The 17322-nt window shown below is 47.0% G+C and overlaps 1 protein-coding gene across 7 annotated transcripts in view; it reads right to left on the reverse strand.

The window, feature by feature from the left end:
* The window catches only part of LARGE1 (LARGE xylosyl- and glucuronyltransferase 1), a 477871-nt gene that overhangs the window by 345430 nt on the left and 115119 nt on the right, over positions 1-17322 (reverse strand). For 6 of the 7 annotated variants that reach the window (XM_016161642.2, XM_016161640.2, XM_016161639.2 and 3 more), the window contains exon 2: positions 7444-7631. In XM_016161642.2, coding sequence (XP_016017128.1) covers positions 7444-7549 — 106 coding nt within the window. In that variant the 5' untranslated portion in view covers positions 7550-7631. Of the gene's footprint in view, positions 1-7443; positions 7632-17322 lie in introns of those variants that run through there. The other variant, XM_036236072.1, reaches the window with a different exon arrangement.

Here is a 17322-nt window from a genome sequence, read left to right on the forward strand (position 1 = left end):
TTCACTGTGGATGGATATTTCAGTAGTCTCCTGTTTGGCACTGTTACAAATAACGCTGATGTGAACACTCTCATACATCTGTGCAAATGTACACACACTTTTCTTTGGTGTGCACATTTCTCTATGGCTGGGGTTACACCTGATAGTTCTTGGGATATGCTCAAATTTAGAGGATAACAAAGAGTATTCCAAAGTTACAAGAATGGCTAACGTTTACTTAAAATAGACCTATTCAACCATAAACAGTCTTTCCGAACGAAATCCCTCCCTCATTTCGTTAAATTGGTGTCTGAAATAAAAACAAATGAGATCACTTGAAGACCAGGACCCTCAAAGAGAAATTCTGCGCCTTTCTTTTCAGAAAATCGTAACCTATCATTGGTTATTGATTAGAACCTAACACAGACAAGTAGTATGCTCTACAATTGTTTGAACAGAACACATCTGAGTACAATGCCTTTTCCATGAGTGGTAAGTCCTGCTGGATGCTTATATATCAAATCACCAAAACCAGATCCTAGAGCAGAGTAAGATATCCACGTAAGAACGAAGGTGATACAACACCCCCTTTACTTTGTCTCTACAGGACAATAGGATGGAGGGGATGCAGGAGAATTGGACAGGAAGAAGAGGGGAGAAGCGGAAAGGACCAAATAAAGCCCCCCTCCCCGCCCAAATATGTCCATGCTCTAATCCCCACGATGTTACCTTACACGGCAAGATGGACTTTGCAGATGCGATTAAGGAGTTTGAGATGAGATGATTACCCTAGATTATTCAGGTGGCCCCAATGTAATCAAAGGCTCCTTATGGGAGGGACGTCAAAAGAGGAGATATGACGGAAGCAGAAATAAAAGTCTTTTCGATAAAAACTGTCTAATCAATGCAAAGAAGATAAATATGTAAAAAGAATTTAAAGATGCTCCACTTCTTTCTGACCTTGGGGATGGTAGAAGTGTCCTCAGGCCAAGGAAAGCAAGTGGCCTCTAGAAGCTAAAAAATAAAATTTAAAAAGCCAGGAGATAGATTCTCCACTGGGGCTTGCCGAAGGAACCGGCCCTGCCAACATCTTAGTTTTAAAACCCAATGAGACCAATTTTAGATTTCTGATGTCCAGAACTGTAAGATAATCTGTTTTTTAAGCCCCCATTAAATTCGTGGTAATTTGTTACAGCTGCTGTGGGAAACCCATACGAGGTGGCTCTGCTGGGAGTAGTATAAACCAGGTTTCCTGGCACCTGGTCCAAGGCTCTGGCCGTGAGCACCTCCAAGAGACTCAGCCAACTGATACATCAAGGTCATTTTCTCCACCCCAGCAAGACCATCGACATCAGCTTAGGATCGAAAGCTGGGTATCGAAAAACCGGAGGTCACGTGAGCAACCGTCTCACAACCAGGTGAAACTACGATAGCTTTCAACTGCCCTCTCAGATTCCAAGACCTCAACGAGACACTTTTTGGCCCAAGAACCCCAGGCACATGCAGTCATCCTGTGCCTTGGGCACCATTCACAGCGGCTTCCTCGCATTTTCTCATCCTTTGTGGGCTTGTGCTTGAGCTCAGCACTAGCTGCCGTTAAGCGGTGGCTAGAAAAGCCCTTCGTTTCTGATCCATTAAAAAAAAAAAAAAAAAGGTATATATCACACACTTCCCATTTCATTGTGCAGTCAGCATCCTGCGTTCTTATACCCCACAACATCTGTATCACGTGATCCACCTGGGCCATTGGCAGGAAGGCAGAATGGCTCGGCCGCCATCAAAGCTGCCACGCAGTCTAGCCTCGGGGGATGCTGAGGCCTTCAGCGAATTGTTCACGAGCACCTTGCACGGTCTAAACTCACAAACCTGCCAGCTGAGTCTCCGGAGTCGGGGACATGCACGCAAGGCCAGGGAATCTGTCACGCTCGGACAAATGCTGCCCAAATAAAAGCCCACCCGTCACCCCATCCCACTCTCCACGTGCCCCGTGGTCCCCTACCACAACGAAGCAAAGGAAAACCTGTTAACTTACAACTTCTCACCGCGACTCCTCAAAACCGGCAAATGTCAGGACCCCCGCTTCTCTCTGTTGAAATTGATCATGACGACCCTCAGGCCGTTCACGCCGGGCAGTTTATGCTGACGAGACCTGCGCGAACAGGGAGCTGAGGCTTTAGGGAATGACAAAACGTGGGTGTGGACTAAAATCAGGTCAGGAGTTCACGTACTGGGCCTCTCCGTAACACTGGTCTTAGATGTTCATCCTCTGAAGACTAACGCTTTGAAGAGACCCCCGCACCCTCCCTAGCCCGCCTCCCCGAGCACCCGAAGCTCCTACACTGACTGAGCAGCCGCACAGAGCTGCTTATAAAGTCTCGGAGGGCAGCAGGTGTGAAGAATTTTTCAAATGGCTGAAAAGCACGCTTTTTCCACGTGCTGGTAACTCGATCACAGCTGAACGCCACCTCCCTGATGGGCAGAAAACACAACCACACCCCCACAAATAAAACTCACGTGCCCGTGAGACCAGGTGACTTTGGTAGAAAGTAACAGCCACGATCTCGTTCACGTGAGGTGTGTGTGAGCAGAATTACTCACGTTCCGAAATCCACGTCACGACCAGAGGGAAGGCGATGCTCGTGGTACCCGACCCTGAGGTCTCAAAAGCACAGATGCTCAGAGCATGAGGTGGGAGCCCTTGCCTACCAGTGGCTCCCACTTCCCTCGGTATCCTTTCCAGTCAGAATTTCCGAAGTTACCACTAACAGTGATGCTCAGGCACTGGGGGGCGGGGGGGGGGGGGATGAATAAAGCAGTCTCTTATCTCGAGAAACTCCAGGGGCAAATGGCCAGAAAGACGCCAGACAGGCAAAGCTTCGCTCGGTGAGGGCTGTGACAGATGCTTGCACACAGAATCAGACGGCAGGGGAAAATGACATTGAACATGGGCCTTGAAGGTGTTCGCTGCAAGGAAGGGTCGTCGAGACGAGAACTGTAGTCTGGGCAAAAGGACCAAAGCGAAACTTAAAATGCGGCACAGCAGGCTTTTTCTCAGGGAGTTCGATGAGGCACTCACCTGAATGAAGACGAAATTATACGCGAAGCAAAATCTCGTGAAAGACCCCCGAGCTATGATAAGGAGTCTGGAGTCAATCCAGGAGGTCATGGAGAGCTGTGGGCACTCCAAGCCAGAACAGGGCACATCCCTTCCTCCACTCATTCATTCAGTGAACCCTGGGGACCAGCTCTTCTCCTGGCACTCGTAGCAGGTGCCAGAGATGGAAGGATGAACATAAGGGAACCGCTCCCTTCCCTACTGATGCTTGTAGCCAGTCATGAAGACGGGAGATGACGTAAACAAGAAAAACAAAGCGTCGTGCTGTGGAGAAGAGGAAAGAACAGAAGTCTGGAGGGTATGTGGCAGAGGAAACCAAGAGAGTTCAGAGTGAGAAGCAATCATGTTAAAGCTGAGACAAGAGGATCCAAGTCAGCCAGGCAAATAAGGGGAGGAAAGGGACAAAAGGCAGCTGTGTCTCCGGGAGAACAAGATGACCATAGCCACAGAGGGCAGCGCACGCCAGGCTGTGCGAGTCCACAGGGGAACGTCAGGAGATGGGGCCAGAGGGGCCCACGAGGAGCAGGTCGGTGCTGTGATCCAGCTCGTAGCTCTGGCTCCTCTCAAGTAGGTGGAAGAAACGTGCAGGAGGGCCCCGGCTGCTGCGCCAGCCCTGATCACAAAGGATGAACGGCTGAGCCAGGGCCACGGCAGTGCAGAAGGGGAGTAAACAGAGGATGCAGTTGCGAGAGGCCGAGATCAGACTCAACAGGGTGTGGCGACCACACAGTGGAGGGAACGGAGGATGGAAGAGAATGACGACTCCAAAGCCTAGAGCTCGAGGGATGAGTAGCTGGGAGTGTTCACTGAGACGGCAGAGAAAAAGGTGGATGTGGGAAGAAATAAAGTAAGAAATAGGACTTAGCAACTTGGGTGTCAAGTACCAACAAAATACCCCCGAGTAGCATCCTTAACCAATGGTCACGTGGCCTTTGGCAAACAGTTCTGGAAATGGGGATCTCACACCTTCTCAGACGGTGGACTCCAATCCCTGGCAAATCTACTGCTTAGAGCAGGTGTTCTTTCGTACAGAGAGGAAATGCTCACGTCCCTACCACTTTTACGCATCGATCCTGGGTCTACACCCAGAAGCAAATCAGAAGAAGTCATCCCTTCTTCCTGTCATCTTTCCCATTAGTTGGAGAAGATTCTGGCCATTTCCAACTCACAACAGATGTTTAGCATCATACCCTTGTAGAACACGTCAGTGCCCCCAACAGGTGGGCTTCATTTCTTCACTATGTCATTTCATATAGGAGAAGATGGTCTAGGAAGAGGAGCAGTTAGCCCTCTCCCACCCCGTCACCCAGCTCCTGGCTGAGTTTTGGGCCTGAGGTGTCTGAACCCACCCAGTTCTGTTCTCTCAATGCACGTGCAGCTTCATGCACTGTAAGGCCAAACGGCCGCATCTCAGGGACGGTTCTAGGCTCTGCTCGCAGGAGAGCCACTGAAATTAAACAGGTTGGAAAATAAATAGACCCACAAACAGTACGAAGGCATTTCCAAGAAAGCAGACAGCAACTCCATACCTTATTTATGGCTCCGCCTGCCCTGAAACGGAAAACTCAAGGGCGTCGATAAATGGATCGCGAGGCTGTGTTTTACTGGAGAGAAGAATGTCTCCGCAGCCCCTTTGGGAAGTGCACAGATGTCTGCAGTGACTGGCGGGAGCTGCGTGGAGGCCTCTGTCTCCTGACGGATACACAGCCTCTTCTAGAATCTCAGGTTCCTGGGCCAGGAGGTGAGAGGCCCAATTGCACCTGACGCTCAACACCCTCCCGCCACACTGCACTTCTATTTGCATGTCTCCCATCTCGAGTATTCCGCTACTTCCCAGAGCAGCTCGCCCCAGCACCGGACAGAGTGATCCTCATTACGACAAGCTTGACCTCTGGCTCCCTGCCACGTCCCTTTATAGATTCAGGGGCCATCTGAGTAGTCCTGATTTCTCTGTCAGGTGACAGCGCTTTGGCTGTTTGCTGAAGCTGATCGTATACACCTGCCGCCTCTGCTTCTCCAAGGTAAACAGCCCCGATTCTCCCCACTATTTCTAATGAAACAGGGTTTGAATTGGTGCTGTCATTCGCCCAGATTCTCCCAAGTCTGCTGACTTGCCTACAGACTGTTCTTAAAGTATAGCGTCCAGAAATAAATGCGGTGGGCCAGCTGTGGACTGATATTCCTAGTAAAAGAAGTCTGTCACCTTCACCATTCTAGTGAGAATACTTCTGTTAATGTATCCGCGTCTTCCAGCCCCTACTTAATGCAGGTTGTGATCTGGTCTCAAGGGTAGGATTTACTATTAAGCATCGTATTGACAGAGTACCTATGCCCGGTCTCTGTATGCTGCTTCAGAGTCTTTTCTGGATCTTCCCAGTTTCCGATCATCTATCTGGCCGTCTAATACAATTATTCAGTCAAGGATCACAGTCACTCCATCAGCCAGGGCTGGGCCAGATGGCATGAAGTTGGAACACAGCCTTCAAGTTGACATCAACCCATCGCTAAGCACAGCCAGTTATGAATTCTCCACACCCCAGATCAACTTCTAGTCTCCCCTCTGGGGAACCACACCATTTAACTTTGGGGGCTGGCACTCCCCCAATCTCACGCCACCCCTTGCAGGAACTTCTCTCTACCCCATGACAAGAAACAAGCACAGGGCTCGGGGCTGCCCTCCCCAGCCTCCCGCAGTCAGTGATTGGTCTCCGGACGGGGAGTGACCAGAGACGAGCCAATCAGAGGCAATACCGCCACCTCATGGCAGCCCCAGTCTACAACACGGTGCTGCACTTAGCAACCCCAGCCCTGGAGTCCAGTTACCCAGGCCCCACCTCCACCGGCTCTGGGGCCTCAGCCCATCAAGGAAGCTTAGTTGCCTCGCCCTCCTCATCTATACCTACTACGCAGGGGTATTGCGGAGAAAGAGTTCAAACGTGAAAGTCCTTACAATAATGCCTGGGCAGGTAGAAATGTTCAAAATACTAGTAATTTATATTGGTGTCATTGTCATCATTATTGTGTATATTACTGTTCTTACCAGTCTTGTAATACTTTAAAAGTCAGCGTTTTAGTGGATTAGACCTGGACTCACTCCGGGAGTCGTCGGTCCTGTAAGAGCTCTTCTATCATCCCTAGGAGAACGCTTCCTTTTATCTTTTCCAGGATCGACACCGACTCGCCTCCCTCCCTCTGATTCTTTTGCCAAAAGCTAACCATCCACACCACCACGGCATAATTTACTCTGCCTAGCCACTTCGATGAAAGCTCCACCAGCCCCGGGATGTGCAGGGCAGGAACGTGACAGGGGCGTGTCTCTCGACCTTTCCTTGTTACTCAGGCATGTAGTCCCACCTCGTTTATATTCAGTCCAGCTCACTCAGGGCAAATCTCAGAAAATGAAGTGGAACTCCCAATTAAAAGGTAGCCTTGAGCTGTCAATAAAATTATGCATAAAGAAAATGTTTAAAAACACAGTAGTGACATCCTTGAGACAGCTTTTCATTTGAGTTAATTTTTCTTTTAACTCAAGTGGGGGGGGGGGGTAAATAAAAAATAAAGCGTGCCCATCAACGCTGCCGTCCCTTCCTGCCCAGAAGCTTAGAAAACCATCTTTGATACGCAACGAATTGCAACGCGTTTGAAACTGCTGGCTGGAAGAATGGCGAGTCTTTTCTACTGACTTCTGGAAAGTGGCGGGGATGAACGTTTGTTTTTGTTTGTCTGGGGATGGCAACTCTTCTGTTGTCTTCCTGTTCTCGACCCACCATATGACAGCTCAGACAGCACCCTGGCTTGCCTCATCATACCCCGCACCGCACCGTGCAGCAAACCCGTGTTCACCTGTCTGTCTCCTCCCCTGTACTAGGAAGGTCCAGATCCGCCATCACCATATGCCCGGCACCTGGTTTAGCATAGATGTTAAACAGCCACAGCCACAGTGACAACAAAATGCTGAATGTGTGAATAAATAAATGAATAGGTGGGAAAATGAATGAAACATCTGGTTCCGTGAATAGCCAAGGAGTCCCTGTAGGGCCCAACCTTTTCCCCATCGTCGACACGTTGATCGACTTGCAAAGCTGGTATTTAGCATTTGTGTAACCTCCGCCATGCCCCCCTCATCTAGGTGCACCTTATTTGGCTTCTGTGCTTATTTTTTCCTTTGGACGTTACTGACTCCCTCCAACTACCTAGGCAAGTCTTTTCCTGTGGCTGGGAATCAGTATCTATCCACCGTTCTACAAAACGACAAACTGAGACTAGATGACTTGGGGGTTCTTCCCAGGATGCTGGGACAGCCAATGTTCTCTTTCTTCCCTCTCGCTCTGGCAAAGCTTCCTCCTTACCTTCAAAGTTCCCTGCAAACAGGTAGAGCCAGGTGATGGCTGGGATGCAGAGAAGAGTCAACGAGGCAGCCAGGAATTTCCGTCTCCCTCTGCAGATTCCCAGCATCCTCTCGGAGGTGGCAATCCCTAATCCCAGCGCCGTTTCTCTGCCAGGAGCATGGAGTCCTCGGCCTCCCTCATAATACTTTCTGTAAAGGAAGAGCAAAGGGGGAAGGGCTGAGTTCTCAGCACTGTAAATAAATGCAAATTGCAGAAGAGAAATAGCCCGTAGATGCTGAAAGTCGTTTGACTGGTCTACGATTTCCTGCTAACCTTTTATCTCAAGAGATGATGCTGCAGTTTTGCAGTCTATCAAAACAGAGATAGTTCTTTAAAAAAAAAAATAAACAAATGGAGGATGATGAAAAGTCAAAGGGATCTCTCTCTCTTTTCCCTTAACATGCATGCGCGCGCACACAACCGTGTTTCACAGTACGGTTTAGTTTTGAAGCCTGAACTAGCACACTTATTAAAGGAGCATTTACTTAGCACCTCGTATGTACCAAGCACTAACCAACTGCTGTGTTTTGAAAATCCAGAATGAGGGATGGCTTCGAAGAGCACAGCCTATCAAGAGAGACCGACATGAAACATCCACGGGAATGCCAAGGATGTGAAAACTGAGATTTGTAGGAACCTCCGCAGAAGGACGATGACACTGCTGATGGATCCACGTGCAGCCAGGGTGGCAGAACGGTTCCCGTCTTCCAGGCGGAGAGGACTGTGGGAGGCACGCAGGGCCGACTGACAACGGACTCAAGGAAAAGGAGACTGGATAGGCCACAACATCACCTGCAGGAGACTCACCTCCATCACAACTGAACGCCTAAAAACACTGAGCAGAGATTATCTTACTAGCTTCTACCATTAATATGAAAGATGTCCAGAAGGCATGGAAACAATTAAAATGTGCCGAGAATGGGGAGGAGCGTAGAGATGACTTATACCTAACTAGTCTGCAGCAGGTGGTCTTTAGACCGCACAGAGAAGCCTGGCTGAGACACATTAAAAAAGAGGGAGAAGATCGACACAAGAAATGGGGGGCTATGAAGAGTTAGTTGGGTTGTCTCCTTGGATAGTCCCACGATGGCTCCTTCCCTCTGCCATAACCCTTAATTAAACCACATATGACAACCGTCTGGTGGAACGGTCTCCCTTCCCACCAGCCTTGGTGTTTCCGGCCCAGACGCCCCTGGCACTCCCTGAGACTCAGCATGCCGCCTGTCATCTGCAAGCGCCTGATCATTGTCTGTCGAACAAATAAATGGGATCAGATTCTAACCAAAGGCGACCCTCTCAAGCTTCAGGAGTTTGTGTTCAGCACGTTGCCGGCAATAAACACCTAATGGAGCCATTCCCGGCTGTCAACGCCAGGCTTTCTTCGGCGCTGACTCTTTCCTAAATGGCCCTCTTTTGAAACAGATGAAAGACCACAGGGCTAGAGGGTGTGCACACGAGAGTCAAGCCAAAAACGCAAAAATCTTTTTAAACAAAGACTGTTGACTTGAGAAAAGTTCCCCCTAGGGAGGTTTTTCACTCTGAAGGATGAGAAACAAACCCCACGAACAAACTCAGCTAGTCGCCGAGCATGAGAAAGGAGGGGATACTGGGGTTCTCTTGGGAAGAGGAGGTAATGCGGGAGGAAGGCTTTCCAGTTAAACGGATGTGGATCCAAATCCAGATGTCACCCGGGACAGGCCGTGACCTCGGCAAGTCCTTTCTCTGCGTAAGCTTCACTTTGTTCATCCGTACAGTGAAGCTACTCCCTCTGTCTAGAAAGGTGGTTATGAGGCTTCAGTGAGAGAGCCTTCAAATAAGTGACTAGCAATGATGGATCAGCACATGGCAGGGTGATTGTCCCCTACCTAGAACATAAGAGAAGCCTTACTTACATTTTTCCCTCCCTCTACCCCCACTGCCATAGAATTTAGTAGAAAACATCCCAACAAATAGGTATTCACTGACAAATAGGTATGCCAAATGGGCGACTTAAACCTGATGGACTGACTTACCCACAATGACAGTAAAGACAACTTGCAGTAAGCAGCACTTATTATTTATGAAGCACTTTTCTGTGGTTTTACTTGTTCAATTCTAAAAATAACCTATTTTTCATCCCCACTTTATGAATGAGAAAATTAAGGTCTAGAAAGATTAATTAACTGGCCAAAGATTACACATACCTACGGCAGAGACACTGCAGGCTCCGCTTTCCCTGGGTAATTGATTCTAACTTAGGGCCTTTTCCTTTTGATCTAACCTCAATCCTTCATATTGAAGCAGCTTATGACTATTTTCTTTCCCAGGGTCACATATATTACCCCCTCCCCAAAAAAATGTACAATGAAAAGAAATATAATTGGAAAGCTATAGATGCATTTAGACTTCGGGAGAAAGCAGGAATATATATGAAGCCAAACTCAAGTGGCATTAATATTTAAGTAACATTAAAAAACTCTTTAAAACACTTATTTTCCTCCTTTTCCTCTCTCCATCTGCATAACTTCATTTCAACAGGCACAATTTGTACAAAGTTTTAAAACAGAGTCTAGCAGGTTTGCATTTTATGATAACACTGACACCTGAAATTAAACTCAGCAGGTAAAAAGTATTCCTCCATGGATTTGACTTTTCAGTGACACCTCTATGTACTAAAAACACATTTGAAAGAAAAATCGCAATTTATATTAGAAGTTACTCCAAGAAATCAACACAGGAAGAAAAAAAGAAGGAAGAAACCAGAAGTGGGCTGGAAATTACAGCCCAACCATGTGCAAATGACCTCGGAACAACATTCCCTAACCTGCCCTTGCTAGGGTAAAGGGAGACTGTCCCACTTGTTAACATGGGTGCCTAAGAGTCATCTCTAACCACCCCTCCCTCAAATCCAACTTCCGATTTCTTGACCAAGCTGGTCAATTTCTCCTCCTAAGCATCTACTCCATCTGTCTTCTGCCATTTTTCTTAACCAATGACCATCGCATTTATAAAGAACATTGCAGGAGCCAGAAAAATGATCATGATCTGATAAGCCACGAAAGCGTTCAAATTTGCACATAAAATGCGATTGAAAGTATGCTTCTGTCTAGTGTAATAATAAAGCGTATATACATGTATAAATATCTCCATAACCGTAGATAAGAAAAAAGGTATAAATGTTGAAAGTTATCTCTGGGTATAGGATATAGGTCAGTTTCAATTACATGAATGTATTTTTTTTCCCTAAATTTGTATACAAGGAGTATGCATTGCTTTCATAATTTAAAAATATTTAAAAACTTAAAATCACCACCGTATCTTGTTATATTGCTGTGACTCAAAATATCTGAGCACAGACAGTGCAGTACACACGTGTTAGACTTAGTTTGCATGCCAGGTGTGGCGAGTTAACATCTGCAGGACCCTAACTGGGACTATACCTCCCAGGGGTGCCTGGTTCCCATCTGAAAGACTCCAGTCAGAAGCCCACATTCCGAATGCTGTGCACTAGACATCCCTGACCGACACCAGAGGCTGTCTTTTAATTAGCATCATGGATGTTAGAAATGATTTTTCATGGCTATTCAAGATGTGTGGATTGTCTAGAAACATCACACATGAGGAGGGAATAAAAATCTAAGTGGCCTCAAAAAAAAAAAAATGTCTAAGGAACCCAATGGCTGAAACCCTGCAGAATCACTTAGGATCCCCAACTGATGTCAGGGGCATGAATCAGATTTGGGCCGCTGGTTATAACTAGAAGTTTGGCTGAACCCTGTCTGTCATACACTGTCGCCCAGTCTCCAGTAAACCTTTCTTGTAAGCTGCTGTCCCAGTTTCTAAGAGGGCAAAGAACTGGCTCTCACTGAGCACATAGGGCAGGTCCTATAGCAGAAGGGCCCCAACAAATGCGGGCTTTGCTATTTGCCATTATCGCTCGTTATCTGTAGTCCATCGTGATGTGGCACATGACTACGCGGACATCTCAAACCGTTCACGCCAGTCACCTGTCTCATCGTGTCAACTCCAGCAATCCTCAGGTCCTGGCACTTTTACCTCTAAAACATACGCTCTCCCCAATAATACGTCAACTTCTCTCCAGTTTTACTGCTGCTGTATGAATCCAAGCCACACTGTCTCATGCTTGCGCCTCCTGCAGTAACCTCTTAACTCAGACCACACTTGAAATTATTAAATGTGTCCCCCCAACCCTGAAATCCAAAACTCTTGGCTGTGCCCACAACACCTGCTTATTTAATGGTTCCTTCACCCATTAGATTTCAATCTCCACTTGGGTAAATAACCATGACTGCTTTACATTCAATGTATAATCAGGCACACGGGAGACGTTCCTTGAATGAATGGATGAACAAATGAATGAATGAAGGTGCTGAGAGAGCCTCGGCCATTGGGTACCTTGCTGTCACGCTAATATGGTTTCAGTAAGCCCTTTTTTAACCGAAGCCTACCAACTAGCCGTCTGACTGTATCACATCTATAATATGAGAAACGAAATGCTCACATCTCCTCAAGTAGGTCCCTGTGGCAATGACGTGTCCCCAGACACTCTTTGTTACATTGGAGGTCACTTGCGACGTTCGCTTTGGTACTTTCTCTCCTTCCTCTGCCCCGCGGGGAAGCTCACACAAGAAGCGCTTGGCCTCTACCCCGAGCGTGGAGCATCCCTTCTGAAGGCCTGTCCCGCGGTTGCTTCCTCCCTCCGTCTCTTCTCCGCACACCAGGCCCCAAAGCATCTCCTTCCTGCGGATGCTCCTTTGGCCTGTCGAACTGGAGTTCCAGATTTCTTTTTTCATCTGGAGAATGGCATTTGGCCTCGAAGGCGCTGTTTAAAAATTGATCGTGTGGACTACAAGAGTAAAAGCCGCACGCAATATGCTTTGGAACAAACATTGAAAACTTGGAGTTCATTGTGTTTTAAGGACGCTAAGGACCGTTCCCGCCAACTTAGTTTGTCTTGATCCCGCCGTGAAGTCAAATTCTCTTGCTTCACGGAGACGTGTCCTTTTGCCCTCATAACCACTGTGATGTCCCAGATGAAGGGGCAGAGGCCTCATTAGGGTCTCCAGTCCCGTCTTCAACCACCCGTTTCACACCACCCTGTAATTAGAGCATGCTACCTGCAGCCTCAGAGTGTTGCCTTGTCTTGTTTCTGTTACATTAAAAACAAACCCCAAGGCACACCTTCATTTCACATGGGCCTCACCGCCTTTGTAGAGGACCCGGGGTCAGGACCTGGGCTCCGCACATCGGCTGTGGGACCTTAGCAAGTCATTCAGTATTCTGGAGGCTCCCCTCTGTTTTTGCCCACGGCATTATCAAGCGCTAAGGGCTGTTGCAGGGATCAGGGGAGATCAAATGAAATCTAAAATATGATTGCACAGCAACGTGAGATGCTGCAGCAGCATCAACAACATGAAAATGAGTCAGTTGAAATTTAGCCGCTTGGCCAACCAAATTCTAAGGATGACACAGACACAATCGCCTCCTTGCTGTGATGGCCACAGATCAGGGAGAAGGGCCTCGTAGTCCTCTACCTAGGGCTGCTAGAACAAAAGTACCGCAGACCGAGTGGCTTAAAAACAAACATTTATCTTATACTGTTCTGGAGGCTACGAGGTTCCAGATCAAGGTCCTGGCACAGTCTGTGTCTAAGAAGGAACTGGCTTCCTGGTTCGGAGATAAACAATCTTTTAGCTGTGTCCTCACAAGGCAGAAAAGGCGAGGGAGCTCTCTGGGGCCTTTTCGATAAGGGTGCTAATCCCATTCATGAGGGCCCCACCCTCGTGACCTAATCGCCTCCCAAAGACTCAGCTCCTAACACCATCTCATGGGGGGTTAGGATTCAACACAGAGTTTTTAAAGGGGCACAAACATTTCAATCTGTAACAAAGGGGGTGAAGGAGCTAACATATGGCTGTGCCCTGGTCCTGCCTCGAGGCACTGTGTATGTGTAAAGAGAGAACTATTAACAAGGAAAGAAATGCTGACATCTACCAAGAGAAAAAAAAATAAATCATGCTTTATCATTATTATTATTTTTATTATGAACTATGCATTTCTCAATAGGTTAATGCTTTTTGTAAAAGAACCATCCTCATTCTTTAAACAGGAGCTGCCTCATGAAACAAAGTGTATCAAAACTTAGTACCAGGAAATGATTCTCTCATGAAAAATCAACATGCTTCCTTGGACAAGATAATAGCTACTCTTAGAAAACTCATCCTGTTTTTCATTGCCACCTTTAAAAAGGTAAAAAGAAATGAAAGAAATTAATTTTAATAACATATTTTATTTAACCTAGCATATTTTTAAAAACATAAGTATGGTAACATATAATCAATAGAAAATGTTGAGATATTTTACATTCTTTTATCATTCTAAGCCTTCGAAATCCACTGTGTGCTTTACATTCACAGCCCACCTCAATTTGAACTAGCTGGGTTTCAAGTGCTCAAAAGCTACAGTGCTGAACAGTGCGAGTTTAAATGTCTCCTAAGCCATTGTCCCATTTAGGAAGGTTTGGTCTCAGTCACAAGAGTGGAGTTGAAGCAGAGAACCCAGGAGACTGTGCGGTAATACAGGCTGGATAAATGGTCTGCCTGGTGGTGCTGGAACTAGACAGAAATGGTTTAACTGGGTGTAGAGCACACGGGAGCGTAGACAACATTTACTGGGCAACTAAAGGACCAGGTACTGACACTTCCATGCGGTTAATTCATTCAGGCTTTACCACCAATCTGTGGGACTTCCCTTGATGGATAGGAGCACCGAGGCTCAAAAGGCTAAGTGACTCAAGTCACACGGCTGGGAAGAGGGGCTCTGGGGTTAACCCCAAGACTTCTGACTTCACATCCGATGTGCTTTCCTCAGTGGGGCATTGACTCCTGTGGACCTCACTGCTCCATGTCCCAATGCAGAAGCGACCTTGAACGAAGGACGCCGTGCCCTTCACACTTCTCTGCCCTTCTGCCTGCTGCCTACTGGACTAGCTCCTACTTATCTACACGGTGGCTCTGTAAGACAGAGGTCCTCGATTGTCTCCTTACTCCAGGGACATACGACAATATCTAGAGACATTTTTGATAGTCAAGACCGGGGAGAACAGGGTGCCACTAGCATCTAGTGGGTAAAAGTCAGGGATGCTGATAAACATCTTTCCAAGGTCCAAGACAACCCTCCATGACAAACAATTATCTCGCTCAAAATGGTAATAGGGCTGAGGTTAAGAACCCATGGTCTAAGGCCCCACCGTCCCTCATAGGAGGTTTCCATGAGGTACACACCAGGAAAGAAGAGGAAATTCACTGTGGAAATCATTTACTCCAAAGTCATCTCCCTTGGCTTGCGAAGTGGAAGGGGTCGATCTGCATCCCAATACTTTTCTTAATTTCCATCCCTTATGTTATACCATACAACGCAGATTCTGCTTTTTAAGGGCGGAAACTCAAATTTAATAGAGATGTCAATAGGCGGGTGGTGTGAATGTCACTTCTAGCATGGCGCTCTCTTTGGGGTGACCCAGGTGGAGAAGCGAAAACAGAGAAAAGATCGAGAAGCAATCAAAAATCTCCACTTACAGCATTAACCTCTCTCAACAATGCATCGCCAAACAGATCTTTAATGCAAATTGATCTTTCCTGAGGATGTGCACTTTTCCTGGGGTCAGACTACAGCTCCGGAAGGCTGATTTTTATGTTTTTTCTTCTGAATGTTAAATCAGCTCTTAATCACATCCACGAGGCTACCCGTGAAGCCACCGTCGGAGTGTTTTGGTCTTCGTTCTTTTGATTTTCATTCTGGAAAGGGATGGTTTAAGCCGGCATGCCTCACATTTTCATTCTGCTTAAGCAAACACTCCTAAGCATTTAACAAGGGCCAATACTGCAAAATGCACTCCAGTCGTCCCGACCGTTGGAGGAGTACGTGTCTAACTTGCAGAGTCTATTTTTCCTCTGCGTTCCAAGGCCTATGGAGATTTTATGTAAACAACTCTGGTGGCAAATGGCGAAAAGCAGGAGCTAAGTCTGCCCCTTTACCCCTTGCCATTCATCTCTATCCATGTGGCATGTGCTCACTGGGCATACACACTCCATTCCAGGCATGGAGCTTGGGGCTGGGGATGCAGACATAGAGTCGGTCTGTCCTTGAGGAGCCTTTCGAGAGTACAAAGGGCACACAGAGACAGATGCCATGACCATGGACACGAGACAGGAATGGGGAGAGACACGGTTCTCAGAGGAAAACATCTGAGCTGAGCCAAAGAGGATGGCACGATTTCAGAAGGTTGGCAAGGAAAGAGAAGTCATCCGTTGCAGAGGAAACCACCAGGGAGAGTGTAAGAACAGGCCTGGGACCAGGGAATGGCCACCAGTCACTCTTTCCAAAGTCAAATAAGGAGGCTGATGGATGCAAGGGAATAAGACTAGGATGACCTGGAATGCTAAGGAGAGAACTTGAACTTCATTCTGCAGGCCCTGGACAGCTATTGAATATTCCTGAGCAGGAATTGTAGCAACTGTGTTTAAGAAAACTAACAACTCTGAAAGCAGTGTGAGTACTGGCTTAGGAGGAGGTAACTGTGCAGCCCAGAGGTCAATGTAAATGCTTCTGGTGGCAGACCCAGATGGGGGCCATCTCAATAGCAATGTCCTTGTTTGGGGGACATTTCTTGTTGCCACATGTGGATTTGGCCCACACGTGGGTGCAATGGACTGAATGTTTGTATCCTCTCCAAATCTTAATTCCTAATACGATGTTATTAGGAGGTGAGGTCTCTGAGAAGTACTTAGGTCATCAGGGTGGAGCCCCCATGAATGGGATTAGTATCCTTATAAAAGGGACTCTTTCTGCCACATGAAGATACAAGGAGAAGTTGGCAGTCTACAAATCAGAAGAGGGTCTTCGCCAGAACCCAACCATGCTGGCGCCCTGATCTCAGACTTCCAGGCTCCAGAGCTGTGAGCAATAAAACTTCTGTTGTTTAAAAGCCACCCAGGCTACAGTAGCAGCCTGAACAGACCAGGACAGTGAGGCACGGGACCTCTGGCAGTAGGGAATAAATCACAGCTGGTCTCAGTGTGTCAGAGCATCTCTGTCCTCCTTCGCCAGGGGTTGGTTTGGAGATGGCCTGTGACTCAGTCCTAGTCATGAGCTGGAATGAAAAGTCACAGTGTCCCCAAAGCCACAGGAGGGAGAGTGTCACGAAGGAAATGCCCCATTTAAACAGACAGAAACATTATTTGCCGCAGGTCATAAAAAGTCCCTAAGAGTCAAGTGTACATGCTGATGGGCCTTCCACTTTCCAGGTATTCGAATTATACTGTGTGATGGCTCCCAACTGTCTTACATGTTAACCCCTGTCCAATGCGCCCCGGATTCAGGCCACATAAATATCCTTGCAATTAAACAAGAAGGGCTTTTTCTTTTTATTAAGGTAAAATTCACATAACATAAAATTAACCATTTAAACATGTATGATTTAGTGGCATTCAGTGCATTAATAATGTTGCACAACTACCATCTTTGCCTAATTGCAAAAATAATTACAACACTCCAGAAGAAAACCCCCATACCTCTTCAGCAGCCACTCCCCATTTTCCCCTACCCCGAGCCCCTGGCAACCATCCATTTGCTTCCTGTCTCTCTGGATTTACCAATTCTAAATATTTCATATAAATGCAATCATACAATATGTGGTCTTTTGTTGTCTGGCTTCTTTTATTTAATATGTTTTTGAGGCTCAGCCATGTTCTAGCATGTATTACTATGCCATTCCTTTTCAGGGGTGAATAATATTCCATTGCATGGACATACCACATTTATTTATTCACTCATTCATCA

The sequence above is a fragment of the Rousettus aegyptiacus genome, unplaced genomic scaffold, assembly GCF_014176215.1.
Source record: "Rousettus aegyptiacus isolate mRouAeg1 unplaced genomic scaffold, mRouAeg1.p scaffold_m13_p_2, whole genome shotgun sequence".
Taxonomy (NCBI): domain Eukaryota; kingdom Metazoa; phylum Chordata; class Mammalia; order Chiroptera; family Pteropodidae; genus Rousettus; species Rousettus aegyptiacus.